General features: G+C 43.0%; 1 protein-coding gene across 1 annotated transcript in view; it reads right to left on the bottom strand.

Annotated features, from left to right (window-relative positions):
* PRKAA1 (protein kinase AMP-activated catalytic subunit alpha 1) overlaps positions 1 to 17,864 on the bottom strand; it is a 222,908-nt gene that overhangs the window by 134,847 nt on the left and 70,197 nt on the right. The window contains exon 2 of the mRNA XM_078674999.1: positions 8,998 to 9,139. Within this exon, the coding sequence (XP_078531125.1) occupies positions 8,998 to 9,139 (142 nt within the window). The remainder of the gene's footprint in view (positions 1 to 8,997; positions 9,140 to 17,864) is intronic.

Here is a 17,864-nt window from a genome sequence, read left to right as displayed (position 1 = left end):
TCTTAGGACCCATGTGTGCATTAATAGACAAAAAGATCGGCAACGAAGTAAAATCAAGGTCAGTGAGGCTGTGTTTAACGATATGCAGGGCAGTCTCTCACAAAGAAATATATGAGAAATCAAAGATCCAGAAAGAATACCACCATTCCCCAATGAAGTATAAATAACAATATGGCTTAGACTAGCAGTGATTTTAGGTTGTATTACTCTAATCTGATCGAGAAGTATCCAGGCAGGAAGTACCTTGCAGTACTAATAGAGCAATATATGACCACGACGCAAGATATTTTGAAAACCCGGACATGAGAGGGTAGTGATATGTTGATAAAATATTTAAAATGTACACTTTTATGAATAAATAAATAAGAGGTACGAATGGGCCCACACTGTGCCAATGCACACGTGGAGACTTTCGTACAATGCATGTTGACAAAGCTCAATAGTTATATTACAGGTGGCCAAGACCACGGGCCTATAGATGTGCACATTACAAAATAAGCAGCCACATGAATGAGAGAAGAAAGCTGTGATCATGAGATAACGTGAAAGATAAATAGAAAAGCTGATGTTTAGCATTTTACTTTATTTTATTCTACAGCGGAACCTGGGGATAATTGATTGAATCCCTCTAAGAAAGAAACTGGTGGCTCTCATAGCGCGTTTCTGTAATACCTAAAGTGAAAGAGAGAACACTACATATAAAATGGTGAGCGGTTCTTTTACAATTTGTTTACAGTATTTGTTATTAGATGAGGATCACCGTAGGGACAGTTTTTAAGACAGGCTTTGAATATATCCGATCCTGTATTAGGTAACACTATTTATGACCACCTGATAAAAAAGGATTATGCTAACAGTAAAGGAAGATGGAAGTCTAATTATAATAAGACATATCAATAAGAAGGGTGAGTGAATTATGAAGATATACCCCATTAAAGACATGAACAGGTTTTTTTAAAGAAATGAATCATAAAAATAAATCTCTGCAGTTGCCAAAATTGAGAGTGGGAATCAAACGTCACGATCTATCAGGGAATGAAAGGAGTCTTCAGATGTATGCATCAACAAATGAGATTGGTTGTGGTTATGTAGTGTGTGGGTATGACCAGAAGGGATTGGAGATGTGAGATGCAAGGATGTGTGACACAAATTTTACCCCTGAGCTAAGTGGGACTAAAAATAGGATACAAGTGAATGGCTATAATAAGGATGGTTTTTAACTTGATGTTTAATGATGCAATGTATTAAAAAACAAAAAATATGGTCCAATACACATAAGTGATTATGCACTTTTGTACTTTCAGATTATTTGTTTTTTTAACTGTCCTGAGGAAGGTGGTGCGACAGCAAGATCCACCGAAACGCGTTGACAATAAACCTTTGTGGTTTTTAAAATATTTTTTAAAAATTATTATATGTTTGTTATTATACGTGAAATTTTGGAATTATGTATTTTGTGACATTGCAGCAAATGTGTTCTCAGCATAAATGTTTAACGGTTTGTTGAGAACTGAGAAAGCAAATATTCAAAGTTGCTAAAACAAAAGAGAGGTCTTCATTTGTTTTAATAAAATGGAATACAATGTATAATTGATAGAGTGTAACTGTACATCCTTAGTGAGCTTAGCACCTCTTTGTGGTTCTACTTGTATAAAAAAAAAGTGTTTTTTAAGCCCTAGTAGGATTGATACGTGGTCTGAATAAGGAGGTATGAGATTTGATGTGTAGGTGAATTAGCAAAAACTTTAGAAGTGCTTCTAAATAGATATATGAGATATTACCAAGGGAACAATTTTTGTTTTACTATTAAAATGCAGTGCAGCACCCTCATGAACCTAAGCAGGTTGACTCGCATCATACAATTGGTGCAGGGGTCGCCCCTAGGAGTGCTGATGAGCCTGCATATAGATTTGGCTTGAGACACCCTGGATTGGGACATCCTCCAGGCGGTTTTGCAGCCAATGGCATTTGGTGCAGGGTTTATGAAATGGGTCTTGCTATTGGTTATGGACCCTTCAGTATTACCAGAGGTCGGGCTGCGCTGGGAGATATAGGCATTCAGATACCGGCGACATTATTCCCTAAACATGTGCAGGGTGCTCACTGGGCTTCCAGCCTCGATGGCGTTCTGGCAAACATTGCTGTTGTGTGGGGCTTGCAGGCTCTCATTAGTTAAAATGATATCCCTTCCAAGATGCTTGTACATGTTGCAGAGTTCAGTGTTTTGATAAGGAGCACTTTGAAGGTACTTGACAGTTTATTTGTGTGTTGGTGGGGGGGGGGGGGGGGGGGGGGGGGGGCGGGACAGCAGGGTGAGCCTCCAGGTCCTCAAGCTGGAGCCCCAGGCAGGAGGGACTCCGTTCCCTGATCTTTATTTGGCCTCATTCCTACAACATGGGGCCAGATGACGCTCGGATGAGGATAACTGGGAGAAGCGCTGTTGGAAAGTCATCCTATGCCCTGGGTGCCCTGGGACCCCCCCTGTTGACTGATACCAGCGGTAACTGCCTCAGATTTACCCTGGGCTCTGCCTAACCAGGGCCAGAGCTATGCTGAAGGACATTTAGAATTCAGTGAAAACACCTACATACACTAGGGCACACTATGGGTTGGGGTACTGGTGCGTGATTGGCATGACCTACCTTCTAAGGCCCTAGTACATAATGGGGCAGGGGGACTGAAACTACCTATCAGGTACTAGTATATAATAGGGCACAGCAGTTTAGAGCCCAGCAGCCCTTTCTGCACTGCATGTGTGCACTGCTGAAGCCTAAGGTTAGTTTAACAGCAGCCAGGTATTTATAAGGAGGACCCTTATAAAATTAGTTTCATATGCCCTGGGTTAAGTGAAATGGCACATTTCACTCCCCACATGGTGATAAAGTGCTACCCAAAATCGACTTGGGTGGTAGGAGCATTGTGGAGGGAGGATCTGCAATATTTGTACAAATTCAGCACCCGTAAAGTCTCCTCTAAGTGTTCCTGAGGTGGGGGGGATACATACATACATAATTAATAAAATATGTTTTTTATAAGCCCTGGTGCTGGAAAAATGGCCAGGTCATTTTCCCATTACAGATCCCATGCCATATAGGTCAACATGGCACAAAGTTCTTAACTATTAACTTTTGAGAGTAAAAAGCTAAAAAAAATACCACTCAAAAGACTTCCTAGAATGGTATTAATAAATTAAACAATATTATATTGTTGAATTTCTCCTAAAATGTACATACAATAAGGTATAAGACTTTGTTTGTAAGCCTAGATTCAACCTTCCAGTGGTCTGTCCAAATTGGTCAGACTTAAGTGGATTAGCCAGGCTTCTTTGAAGAGGTGATAAAGAGCCCCTGGGGTTGACCAGCTCTGCTGGGAGGGCAGTGTCCTGTTGCACAGGAATGCCAGAGCAGGGGGAGGAGTCTTTAACATTACACTTCAAGGGAAGAGGAAGACATCGGTGTAATTTACAACTCCACTCTTGATGCTAGGATTAAGGAAGGAAAGAGCAGGTGCAAGGGGGAGAGACTATGGGGATTAGCCATCCTAGGGGTGTGTTTAGCCAGCTCTTCTTTCCCTGCTGGAAAATCAGCCATTATGAATTTGGAAGAATTGGTGCACTCTGGGTGAAAATAGTGCCACACTCTGCAGGAAGTGGTCAGATCTTTGGGTGGTACCCTGCAGCCCATTGGACAGGAGTGACCTCCTGCTTGACCCAGAGAAGTTGGAATAAGTATCTGAGAAGGGCAGAGCCTCTCAGATCTGCGTCTCGAAACCTAAGAAAGCAAGACTCAATCAAACTCAGCCAATCCCTCTCCCTTACAGGAGGCCTGGTTTACCGCCCTCCCGGCAACCCTTCTAAATTTCTTGTCTCCCTCAGCGACGCCCTAGGACACTTCCTCCTTCGCTATCCCCATTTCACTCTCTTAGGAGATTTTAACCTGCACCTAGAGTCCTCATCTGACTCACAAGCTCATAGTTTTTCCCAGATACTTGATATCTTCAATCTACAACAAACAGTCGCCCTACCTACCCATTCATTAGGACACACTCTTGATGGTATCTGCACCAATCTGCTCGCCCTTTCCTCTCTTCCCCCCCTTCCACAGATATGGACGGACCACAGCCTGGTCCCTTTCCACATCACTAATTGTCAATCTCAAATTGCCAAAAAAACCAACCCCCACTGTGACTACTCTGTTAACTGGAAATCCGTCCAGAAAAACCTCACAAGTAACCCCATTTCTCACTCTCTGCTACCCGCTCTTTCTGGCGACATTGAAAGGGATGCTGACCTCTTTCATAAATGGGTCACACAAGAAATTAAAACCCGGACCCCCACAATTCATCCCGACAGAACCCACAAAAAATCTAATAATGCCCCCTGGTTCACTCCTGACCTAGCTACCTCCCACCTGCTATGCAGAAAGGCCGAGCGTAAATGGCGTCGTACCTACAACATTGACGACCGCCTAGTCTATACATTACTGAGGAAAAACTATCTCTCCAATATCAAATCGGCCAAGAGAACCTATTACGTAAAAGCTATCAAAGATGCCAGTCAAAAACAAAAAACCCTGTTTTCCATTGTAAAATCCTTCACTCAGCCAAAAGCTCTCCAACCCGAAATTCCCCCGTCTCAAGATCTGTGCGATAAAATCTCTGATTACTTTGATGACAAAATCGCCTCCTTACAAAGAAACTTCCCTTCTCCTCCCACCCCCCATGGGCTACCCAGCTCTGTGCATCCGGCATCCTCTGGGGGCCATCTCCAAAGCTTCACTCCGGTCACTTTGGCCCAGACCAGAGAGGCTATTCTATCTTGCAAATCCGGTTCTCCTTCCGATCCCTGCCCCCCCAAGATCCTCCACCAAATCATAGATGTAGTCAACCCTATCATCAACAACATAGTCAATCTGTCACTCAGTTCCGGATCTGTCCCTCGCATCTGGAAAAAGGGTGTCGTTAAGCCGCTTATGAAGAAGGCCAACAAATCCCCTACGGACCTAACCAATCTCCGCCCCATCACTCTTCTTCCGGCCCTGGGGAAAATTACTGAGCAGTTAGTCTACAAAGAGCTTAAATCCTACCTAGACGTCCACAATATACTCCATCCACAGCAATCTGGTTTCCGACCTAAACATTCAACGGAAACAGCTCTGATCAAATTAACTGAAACAATTAAAACGCTGCAAGATCAGAGGAAGAGAGCCATTCTCATTCTCCTCGACCTCACAGCAGCATTCGATACTATATCCCATTCTATCCTGATTAACAGATTGCTTGACATAGGGATTTCAGACTCTGCCATATCTTGGATAAAGTCATTCCTCAGCGACAGGTCTCAGTCTGGCGCCCTTGGCCCTTTTTTATCGAGGGAAAAAAAGGTCACCTCTGGAGTTCCACAAGGCTCCATCCTTAGCCCCCTTCTTTTTAATGTGTACCTCATCCCTCTTCTAGCCTTGATTGAATCGTTCGGCATACCTGTCACCTCGTACGCTGATGATACCCAGCTGATTGTACCCCTAGAAAACAATTCTAATACAGCTGAGCTCAATCTCAAGAACTGCCTCTCTGCAGTTTTCCAGTGGATCGACACTAATCACCTCCGTTGCAACTCCAATAAAACAGAGATCCTCCCCATCGGAAAGAACGCCTCTTTCTGCCCAGCCCTATGGTGGCCGGATAACTCTGTTGCCCCCCCCCAAACCGTCTCCACGGCCAGAAATCTTGGCGTCCTATTTGATTCAGATTTATCGTTCGATCAACACGCCAGTAATGTTGCCGGGAGATGTTTCGGGATCATTAAATCTCTTAGGAAGTTCTATGACTTCCTCCCTCTGGAGGCGAGAAAAACGGTTACAGTAGCCCTCATAATCTCCCGTATCGATTACTGCAACGGTCTCCTGGCAGGAACTAAAAAATCCACTCAGACCAAACTCCAAAGCGTCCTTCACACCGCCGCTCGCTTGGTTCTCAAACTGCCTCGCAGATCCTCTATCTCTGAAGCCCTCAAAACCCTACACTGGTTACCCCTTCATAAGAGAATTCTCTTTAAAATTCTTATTGTTGCCTTCCGTGCATTCCACAACACCAGCCCTAAATATTTAACCAGACGCTTCCCTCACTATCATCCGACTCGCTCTCTCCGTTCCGCCCAAGACAATCTCATGACCTCTGCCAGGTTTAACTTGAAGTTAAAAGGTGGTAAAACTTTAAGCTACCTGGCCATCAAGGCTTGGAACAACATGCCTAGTCATCTGAGAATACAGACCTCAGAAAAGCCCTTCAGAAAACTTCTCAAAACCTGGATCTATAGCCTCCCCGACGACTGGACCAGAGCTGCCATCTAGCCTCCCCCTTACCCCTTGAGGCTGGGTATAAGGATCTTTAGCGCCATGATGCTCCCTCCGGAGCGAACGCCGCGCTCTACAAATACCCTCTCAAATATCAAATATCAAGACGGCCATGCTGGAAGTTTGGTGCACTTTTCCAAAGGCCTGCACTGTGAAGATTACACCATCTGAAACTATAGCCTGTGGATTACCTGCAAGCTACAGGTTAACAGAGCTCACCTGGAACATCACCAAGAATCCTCAACCTGGAGAACTACCAGTGGATTTGTAAGGGGTTTGTCCAAGTGGAATTTGAGAACTGAAGTCCTCATCTTGGAGCTTCCAGACCCGTGACACAAGTTTGAGACACTTTGGGACCTTTGGGGAACTTCAGGAAGACGTTCCAGAAGTTTGGAGATCTTAGGAGCAACTTTCTAAAAAAAGCTCCATAAGGGGACAGACTCAACCTGGCCAGCCAAGCCGCCAACCTTCAACCGCGATCCGGCCTGCCGTCCAGGTTTCCCTCGTTGAAGAACTCCGTAGGTCCTAATTCCAGAGTTTGACCGGTAGTAGTCGAAATTTTGGCCGGCGAAACCTCACCGAATTCAGCCTGGTGAAGAGCATCGAGAGACCGCGTGAGAAAAAAATCCGTAAACGTTTCTAAGTCCGAACGAAGACAAGGTGACCGTGAGCAACCACGAAAGCCAAGCCCCTTCAACCCTGTGTCGTCCTGGATCCTTGGTTTGTCCCACAGAAACGCTCCGGAAGTCGGACTTCCATTCAAATTTATGGGAGTTGGTCGCAAGGCAATCCGACTGGCAGAGCGCTTTGAGACACCCAGGGAAGAAAAGCTCCAGAAAAGTTTTAAGTCAGAAGGTAAAAACCTTTGACCCTGACCTACTGCGCGGGGTAGCCGCCCAGGGTTCCATCGCAGTCGACCTGAAACTTTGACCCGGTCTATCGCGACCAGATGTCCCGATAAGGCGCTATAGGTTTCTATGTGGTACAAATGGCTAAATCATTGAAAATTCATTCATCTGGTTCCCTACATAGGATTTTTGTTGTTTTGGTGTCATTCTAAAGATAAAATATTTTTCTTTTTTTATAAATTGGGGTTGGATTTTTATTTTGTATTGAGTCTTAATTTTTTACTGAAATTGTGTTTTTAAATGCTCTACATACCTGTATTTGAAGGTAAGCCTGCCTGCTTACAGCCAAGCTACCAAGGCTTGAGCATAGGAATAATTTAATAAGACCTATTCTGGGCCCTAAGCTGCGTGAATGGCCCGATTGCCAGTGGCAGATATACATTTACTCCTACTAATAATCCACTTTCCAACAAGTGCCTATTGACCAGAACCCCAGTCTGTAGTCTAGATTACTAGCAGAATCAGAAAAAAGTAGAACCTGCCAGTTTGCAGTACGACAGGTCACCCTTGCCTGGGGGAGTGCGGTCAGGAGGGTGTTTCACACTCCGCCGTTTTCCAGAAATCTCTTGTTGTTGTGGTCGCCTTAGGTCACAGACCTCGACCACTAGGTCTTCCTACTTAGATGGAGAGCAGGGGACTGCGATCTACAGGGGGACCTATATCCGACAAATGGTTGTCTTACATTTCAAGAGGCGCTGGAAACATTGTGGTGGAGCCAGGTCAGTTCTTGCAGTTTGCTGCAAGGACATGGGTAGCAAGGGGATTGTGGCAGGATTTCCCCAACCACACCGAGCCAATCTAATTCGCGGGGCATGCTGCTGGAGCTTGGCACCTCCGGACGACTGGAGTCTCTCATATATTGCGCCCTAAGGTCAGACCGTCTACAGGCCACATATTGTGCATGGGATTGTTGGGAGGCGGAACTGCCAGGAACAATTACAGATGCTGAGTGGAACAGGCCCTGGTAAAAAAAGTATCTTGTAACATGTGGTTCAAGCGGGCTCCCTTTAATGTTATTATCTGCGCTTCTTGGTCCCCACGCGACTCAGTAGAATTTAACCTACTGTCACAGGTGAGAATACGCGCTGCATAGGGGGCGAAGAAGGCTTCACACACAAGCAATGGGGCTGTGACAAGCTTACCCAATATTGGCAGGAGGTCCTTGATCGCCTTACACGTGCCACCTACACTAGGCGTGAGGCCACAATTGAACACAGTTTTCTGGGCCTTATTCCCATCCCCCAAAAAAGGAAGGGTACATTAAAGGTTTGCCCAACTGGGTCTCTTGCTAGCGAAACGCAGTAGTCACCATCGGGTGGCTCTCTTCTGCTGGGCCCACAATTTTGGCATGGTCCAGGGACAGCATGGAATGGTCTTGGGCAGACATGTGACCCATTAAAGAAATCTGTACGGATGAGCGCCTGGTGGACCATGGTCAAGAGTGGGAGGGCATGATGCAGTACATAACAGAAGAGGGAGGGGCGGCAGAGAGCAGGACACAGCTGTAACTTTGTTGCAACAGCTGTGTATGTTACACTATAGAAAATCTGAATAAATAAAGCGTTTAAAAAAAACCACATACATAGCTAAATAAGCAAGCAGACTTTAGAAGTTTAAACAAAACACACACACAAAAAAAATGAGAACCTATAGGGTGAAATACATCTGTGTTGCACATCATCTTAAAAGCACTTGGGCAATATAGATAACATCCCAGTCAGTTGAAGAAAAGTACTCACAGTTTGATTATATGTGGATGTCGAAATAGTTTCAAGTTTTGAATTTCTCGTCTGATTTTTCCAACTACGTCCAGGCTTCGAATTTTCGAGCGATTCAAAATTTTCACTGCAACTTTGTGTCCAGTCAACTCATGTTTACCAACTGTAAGGGAAACGCAAGTTAAGTAAGCAAAAATATACGGACAAATATTATCTTCCAGAATGTGAAGGTTAGATCCCACCCACACACAAACAAACAAATTAAGACCATTGCTATTACTTTCTCTCCGCCCCTACTGCAGTGGTTCCACACACCTTGAGATTCATTCAGATTAGGTAACTAAACAGAATTTAGAGACGGTGTGTATACGGAAAGCGAACAAGTCAGCAGTCCAGAGGGCCAACATTATGTCTGCCTTTCAATAAAGGCAACATTGCACATTCAACATGTACTCGGAGTTGCTCAGTAAAAGTTGTCAGGAGAGGAAAACAAACTTTTTACTCTACGGAGGAGAGACCTTGGTGGCCATTGGTTCAGTTCCAAAATGGTTACTTCCTCATATGTTCAGCACTAGTAACCACAACCCCTAATTCCGCCACTTAAAATCATAGTAAAAGCATGAATTAAGAAATGCTAGGAAGGGGCCAAAAGGTCACCTATGGAATGGGAAGCACAAAAAAAATATATATATTATTAATGATGTACGCTTCCTAAGAAAGCAGTAGCCGCAGACAACACCAAGACTTTTCAGCAGTCGTTTTTTTATTACAGATACCGGCAACTCAACGCATTTCGGGACCAAGTCCCTTGATCAAGGGACTTGGTCCCGAAACACGTTGAGTTGCCGGTATCTGCAATAAAAAAACGACTGCTGAAAAGTCTTGGTATTGTCCACGGCTGCTGCTTTCTTAGGGCGTACAGCGTTTGATTTGATAATGCGAGGCTCGCCACCTCTCCGCGGACCGCCACCTCTCCGCGGACCGCCGTTAGAGGCGAGGAGAAGGCGGCGCAAGTGCTTCGGTACTGGTTTGTGGAGAATATATATATATATATATATATATATATATATATATATATATATATCCAAAAACAAGAAAGTCACGCGGCACACTTCTTGGCAGGTAAATATCAATTTTAATCGCTCAGGTCTTCAGCAAAACTCCTACGCGTTTCGAACAAACGTTCTTGGTCACGGCAGTGTTCTACAATTAGTCCTTTTTTCATTTCGCATTTTATACTTTCACCATGTGTTACATAACGATGATGCATTCTGGGCTATGTAGTTTTATTTACTGTTTAGTAACTTTTTTCTTTTGTTTTTTAACTTTATTTTCAGTTAACATGCATTGGGCAAATATGTGGGGAAAGTTCTAAAGATCCAGTCCCAGCTTATACGTATTACTCCTTTAGTAGGATCTTTGTTACGTATAATTGTGTAATTACATGTCTTTATCGTTCGCACTTTTTTATGTGGTACGATTTCTGGGATATGTCATCCTTAGATTAAGTTATTACTAGGGCTGAGTGCCCTTTGCCCCACATATGTGCCTCTACTCATATATGTTTGAGCCCATGTCATTCATTAATTAAGTACATTCATCAACTTCGGAGGTTCGCTTTGTACGCAAAGCATACTATATCACATTTTTGATTTCAATACAATTGTTTTACAAGTGAACGTGCATTTCTTCATCTGCATTCAAACCTCTTGGATACATGGTTTTAAATTTAATTATCAATTTCGACTCCAGTCTTCTCAACTTTAAGAGTCTATCTCCCCCACGTTCTTGGTTTGGGATTGTTGCTAGTCCCAGATACTTTATGTCCTGCCATGTTTTTCCTTCATGTTGTTTCAAATGTTTTGCCATGGCATAGGCATTGTCATCATTCTGTATCGCTCGGATATGCTCTAATATTCTTTTTTTCAAAGGGCATTTCGTGCTGCCTATATATTCTTTTCCGCAGCAGCATCTCTATATATATATATATATATAGTTAGGATTTTTTCTCTATGGGATTTTTGAAAATTCTATGTCTAATAACTTTGGCGTTTGTGGACGGAATTGGCTGAAATTTTCAGGAAAATGGCACATTTTGTTTCTGAGCAGCCCTTGAAAATTTGGGGGGGGTTCGTCAAGGGGGGGTCGAGAAAAAAGGGGGGTCCCAAAACGTGTTTTTAACATTGAGTTTTCCATAGGGCGGTTGGCCTCACTTTTAGCCCGAACGGCTGAATGGATTCGCATGAAACTTGGCAAAATTGTAGGGACTGGTAGCCCGATGTGCCTTTTGTAGGTCTCAATATATGTGCTACAGTGGATTTTGAGAAATTAATGTTTAAAAAAAGATATATATCTGTAACAGCGGACCGGGCAGCGCTCCAGGACGCGTACTTTTCGCGCAACGGAGCTTTGTGAAGCGAAGCTGATTGGTTCTCCGGCGTCTGTCAACATTCCAAACAGTCCGTAGCGGCCGCCATCTTGTCTCTCGGTAGGATCGAGAGACAAGAGGAGGCGAAAGCGAAGGGGCAAATGACCATAAGGGGGAATAGTAGATCCTCGCTGACCCCCTAGGTTTGATGTGGAGGTTTTAAAAGGGCCCCGCGGGGCAAAAAAAAAAAATAATAATAAAACGGCTGAATGGATTTGCACGAAACTTGGTAAAATATTAGGGACTGGTAGCCCGATGTGCCTTTGCTAGGTCTCAATATATGTGCTCCAGTGGATTTTGAGAAATTAACGTTCAAAAAAAGATATATATCTGTAACAGCGCTCCGCTTCGCGTAACGGAGGTTTGCGACGCTGATTGGTCATTCTGTCACTGGGCTATAGTTGGGCTACATCTGGCTGATATTTGGGCTACATTTGTTTTTTTTCGTCTCTGGCGGCCATCTTTGGGCTACATTGGGCTACATTGGGCTTCATTGGGCTACATTTGGGCTCCAACATATATATAGGCCAATGTAGCCCAATATATATTTTTCAAAGTTAATTTTCGTAAAAACCACTGGAGCATATATCTTGAGACATAGCAAAGGCACATCGGGCTACCAGTCCCTACAATTTTGCCAAGTTTCGTGGAAATCCATTCAGCCGTTCGAGCTAAAAGTGAGTCCAACCGCCCTATGGAAATGAAGGAAATGAATGGGTAATTTGTAATTAGCAAATAGCTCATCGCAAACTAGGAATGGTAAAGAATCGCTATTTATTCCTTAAAGTTCGCTATTTAGGAAATGCAAAAAACTTTGATGATACATATGGCGGTTCATCTCTAACAAGATAAGAAGCATAGGGATAGATTTATGATGACTGGCGCATCACCAGGGATGTGTTAGTCATTCTGTGCCGCTGTTCCGTCACCTATGGTGTGCTGCATTTACAATGCGGCGCATCATGGGGCAAAAACAGCACAGATGCGTGATGTATCTGTGCCGTAAAGGTGGCGCATTGCTGGAGTTGTATCGCAAGTGTGATGAAGCTCCAGCAAGGGTCGGGGGTGCCCCTGTCGCAGGGTTTCTGTTCTCACACAGAACTGTGGACAGAGGATTGGAACCTCGGCGAATTAGGGTGTCCCAAAACTCACCTTAGTAATCAAAAACCCCTTAGCAAGCTAGGTACAGTGTCACATTGGATATAACAAACTCTCAATGTTTAGACAATCCAGAATATGAACTTATAGTACCTCAGGATACGTGGAACTCATGAACACTCGGTCGTTATATATTTCTTAGAAACTAGAACATGGAGTTAAGAAGAACACGTGTATTTGAAATGTTTATTTACTAATGCCGTCTTCTCAGGCGTAGTATCTTAGATAATACAAGTACACATATTATAAGTAGCAAAATTACCAGCATAGTTACTAGTACATAAAAAGCGAATGGTGACAGTATGTTAACATGCTGTAAATGAATAAGAGTTAGCAACACTTATAAGCAGCCGCGGGCCGTGGAGGGAGTTACGGTGGGGCAGGGAGGCGGGGAGGGGGAGGGGCAGGGTGGAGAGGGCTCCACCCTGCTTCTCCCCCTCCCCGCCTCCCTGCCTCACCGTAACTCCCTCCACGGCCCGCGGCTGCTTATATCTCACCCTCCCTAATACACATATTATATTATTTGCTAAGAAGGTCTCTTTGTGTTGGTTTAGGGCGTGCCCATACTTTAGTGTCTTAGATTTGAAGGAATCACATCAGCATACACCAGCTCTCTCTTCATGTGAACCGCATCAAGTGTTGTGTATGTGTGTTCGGCAAAGCAATATAAAACCTGCCTCATGCCCAGAATTGGCAGAAGTTGCACTTATGTTATGAGTATGAAGTCGTGGAGATCAGACCTCATAACAATTCTGTATCGTGTTGTTCTTGAAACTTTAGCACTCGCTGTACAGATATAGTTTAACAAGCAAAGCAGATAGTAGAGCAATAACATATTATTCTCATGTAAACCACGATGAACTACTAGGTTGAAAGCTAAAGCAACAACTAAGTGTCGTGTGCAGAAGTTGCAAAAAAGGAAAAATGGCGTTTAAACCGGTAATGAGCCCATGCTAACTTAACACGGTGTAAAGATATCCAGGACCTAGATGACACCTCCCCATGATCCGGAAACGAACTGAATAAGATAATAGAAGTGCCATCTCATGAGAGCAGATTGCAAGTTTATATGTGGACGGTCCGCAAGGTAAAGCATTAAAAACTAGGAAAATTTAATGCTAAAGAAAAATAAAACAGCCAAGTACTTTATCGAGTCTTAAGCCAATAGGCAAGGTAAATAATAAAAACTTGACAAATAAGTCAATGAAATGCTAGTACTCAGCATATCAAACATGAAAAAGGTCTATGACATAACTGTGTATGCAAAATAAGCTGCAACAGCCTCCAATAGGAAGTCACCGTCTTCATCCGAAAACAGTTCAGCCATCCAATTTAAAAGCGGAAAAGAACATACGTGCTCTCCCAGCACCGGATCCTCTATCACCATCAGAGGACAGCTCGGTGGGTTTTCAAGAAAGCTCTGTTCCAAGAAAGACTGTGTTGCCGCCAGTAAATTCCAGGGACCAATTAGTCCATGCATCAATGCCACAGCCATAATCCTTTCGCCAGGACAAACCAACTCGTGAGTAATGATAGGAGTCATCAGCTGATTAAAGTCGACGTCAGGAGAAACCGGTCCGCAGAGACACAAATCAATGGCCCAATCGAAATCACAGGTCAGGCAGTGAAATACAGGCTGGACACAGGTGAAGTAGGAGAATCGAAAAGATAATCCATATGCCGTGCTTAATATCGCCAACGGCATTGTGCCATAATATTCTAGCATGCGATTGCGGAACAGTGTCAGCAGCTGCGGGGCGGGAGGTTGCATAGGAGGGACATCCATATTTAAAAATGTAAAAAAGCACAAGAGCGTCCGCTGGTAATGCAAGTAAAAATGGCAATCCACGAAGCAGAGTGGAAAAAATACAATGAAAGAAAGCAGGGATGACTCCAAAGATTTTCTCAAATGAAGTCACGAGACCACTGGTAACAACTTTTAAAAAGTGCGCCAGGGCCTTAGTGGAGGATGCGTTAAAGATAGTCCGAACCATCTTGCTGAAATGGAAAGGCAAATCTGAATTGAAAAGGGTCTGCACCTCTGTACGGGTGTTCGCTATGTGAAGCACGAAAGTTTCACGGGCCGAACTCAAGGCCACCTCTCTCTGAGACAAAAGAGCTCTTATTCTTGCCATGCCGTTGAAATCTGCTCCCAAGGTTGGTATTTGTGGCGAGATTGAAAACTCCCTATGTTCATGTGTGGGAGGAAATAGAACATTTCTGCAGCAAATAACCCGTTCACTTACTGTTACGATAAAAGGAATACTTTTAATTAACCCAGAACAATCTTCATTATTGAGCATCAAATAACTACCATTTTCCAACAACTTGAACGTGGGGATGATAGCAGGAACTGGCGTGCCTTGCAACACGCAAGCCATATTTGGTCGGTGTTTGTTGCATGAACCGTGTAACTGTATGTGCCTACACATTAGTGAATGATCTGGCGTCTCAGTGCATTCCTCTCCATTCAGATAAACTTCTTGATCATCTTTGAAACATCTGTATGTGTATGGAAGCGACCAGACCTCATGAAGAAAAGCACTACCTAAAGGTTCATAACGACCTATTGGTATATATTTCATACAATTTGAAAACTTATATAAAGCAAAAGGCAGCGTTATTAAACCGTGGATAAGGCACGTTGCCAAAAAACCCGCAATCCTCTGCTGATGATGTCACTGAGCATGTCATGAATGATGTAATATGTGACATCATCAGCAGTGGATTACGGGTAATAGTATCTCTAGTTTACTCCCCTATAGCTGTCTTTCTTTTAACATAAGTGTCTGTTTCCTTCCCTTATACTTACTGTTTTTGGTTCGCTTCCGGTTCGCGTACCGGCGAGCGAACTGGGAAGCGAACTAAGAGAAATAGAGGTTGGCACAGTTCCAAATATTGTACCAATTTTTTAATAACGGGGAGGTAGTTCTGAAAAGAACTTTTTTTTATTGTTTTTGTTGTTTTATATTTTTTTTATTATTTTTCGGAACATTTTTTTACTTTTTTTGAATTTTTCTGAACAGTTTTATATTTTTTTGGGTTTTTCTTGGAGGGGGCAATGAAAACGATTCATTGTAAAGGGCTCAACAGGAGCAACAAAACAAAAAAAAAGTATTTATTATTTTGGGCGTTTCGTACAAACTTGCATATGATAGTCAATAGCTCTGTTGATCAGAGTGATGCTTCTTTCTCCGTAGCAAATGAATCCATCGCAAAATACGCAGATGTGTTTTACTTCACCAAATTTCATTTGTATATTTGGCACCATCTCCCTGCCCTCTGGTCCCGTTACTTCCGGTACAACAGATCTTCTGGCCATAATAGGGAGATTATCTAGGTCGTTCCGAAACTGTGCAGCACTGTAGTTGTTAGGATGCCACCTAGTCATATGGCGATGCATTGTGTAGTTTCCGAAACTGTATTTTTTCTCGGTTCCTCTGGACAGTCTATCTTGACATATAAGGCAAGTTATTTATCTTGCATTTACTTTTTTCTGACCTTTGGGAATTTTAAAAAATTGCCAAATGAAGTTCTTTCCGGTGAGACGTCCTGGGCTGCTCAGGCAAAAACTGCCTCTCTTCGTGCTCGTCGTCCTGTTCCTCTTCTTCCTCTTCTTGTTGAATTATAACTTGAGCAGGTGGTCCACTCTTCCTTGGATGTGGTGGAGGTGGTGGGGAAGCACCAACTGAAGCTACTAAAGAAGCCATTGCTCAGTGATCACAAAGGGTCTTTCTCTCACAATGATGAAAGTCAGAGTGAGGAAAGAAGGAGAGATTTTCATCATTTGGGAAAAACAAGAGTTCTCAACCAATGAAAAGTGTTCATTTTAGATTATATGACCTAGTCTTACATCATTAGGAAACCAAAAGTGAAATGAACCAATGAAAAGTGTTATTACCAAGTCACATGACCTGCTGTGTTTACGTTAAGCGCTTTGCAGGGCCTCCCGGTTTGCTTCCAGAAACCTGCGCTTTGCGACTCGCTTCGCGTACCAGTTCGCTAACGTAGCACGTCATATGACGTATCACGCGACAACGCGAAACGTCATGCGGACGGGAGGCGTCACGATGTTGTTTTCTAACGCGGCAGTTGCGGTAAAGAAACGTTTACCGGCTCGCGGTCTATTTCGCGGCATCAAGGTCAGCTAACGGGAAGCTTCCCGATTCGCGAAGCGGGAACGAAGAAAAAAAAATATTTAAAAAAAAAATTATTCATAAACATATAAAATATATTTTTGGATTTAAAGAAAAATACATTTTACAGCTACAGATATTAGCTGTTAAAAAACCAATGAAATTCACTGAAAAAACCATAGGTTATAGACCATATATAGTTAGGAATTAGCATTTACAAAACCTTGAAAATTCACTGAAAAAACCATAGGTTATAGACCATATATAGTTAGGAATTAACATTTACAAAACCTTATTTTACTCACACAAAACCATTGAAATTCCATATATAGTTAGTTGCACTAACTATATATCGCGCACCCGCAATCCACTGCTGATGATGTCACATATTACATCATTCATGACATGGTCAGTGACATCACTGATGACATCTCAAATGACATCACTGATGACATCACTGATGACATCACTGATGACAACATCCAGTGACTGTATGTTTCTGTAAAGTTAAAATATGTCTTACATATTGAAGAATGAGTGGATGTATAAGAGTCTGGATGAAGGATTTAGTAGGTGCATGACTGACTGTATAAGTGAGTGATTAAATGTGTCTCACTGAGTGCATGGGTTAGTGACTAAACTGTTTTAAATTGTGCATCATTGTGTCTGTTGTTCTGTAATCTGATGCATGTGTTGATCATTAGCTATATGACTAACTATATGGGTTATTGATTGGTTGGCCAAGTATTTGTATGGGAGACTGAGTGTGTGTGTGTGTGGGTGTCTGGGAGGTGTATGACTGTGCATAGATGTGTGAGCAGTTGATTCACTAGATGTATGGGTTCAAAAGTGCATGTGGAAACAGCTGTATGGGCGGTTGACTGTGTGCATGAGTGTATTGGTGAGTGAATGGATATCTCAGTGCTACATGTCAAAGTAAGTACATATGTAAAACACAGTACATGTGATAGTTGACATATATAAATAACTGTGCATAAGAGCCAGTGAATGTGTGAGTGGCTGTATGGATTATTGTGAACTTGTATCAGGGATTGTATAACAGAGTAAATATGTGTTATTACATGTTTCAATAAGTAAGGTGTGTATAACTATATAGTTGAGGAAATGGAGGTGTGATTGATTCTTTGCAAGACTGACTAGGTGTG

This window comes from Lissotriton helveticus, chromosome 2_1, assembly GCF_964261635.1.
Source record: "Lissotriton helveticus chromosome 2_1, aLisHel1.1, whole genome shotgun sequence".
In the NCBI taxonomy this organism is placed as follows: domain Eukaryota; kingdom Metazoa; phylum Chordata; class Amphibia; order Caudata; family Salamandridae; genus Lissotriton; species Lissotriton helveticus.
The sequence above is the reverse complement of the archived record's forward strand: the minus strand, read 5'-3'. Positions and strand labels throughout refer to the sequence as shown.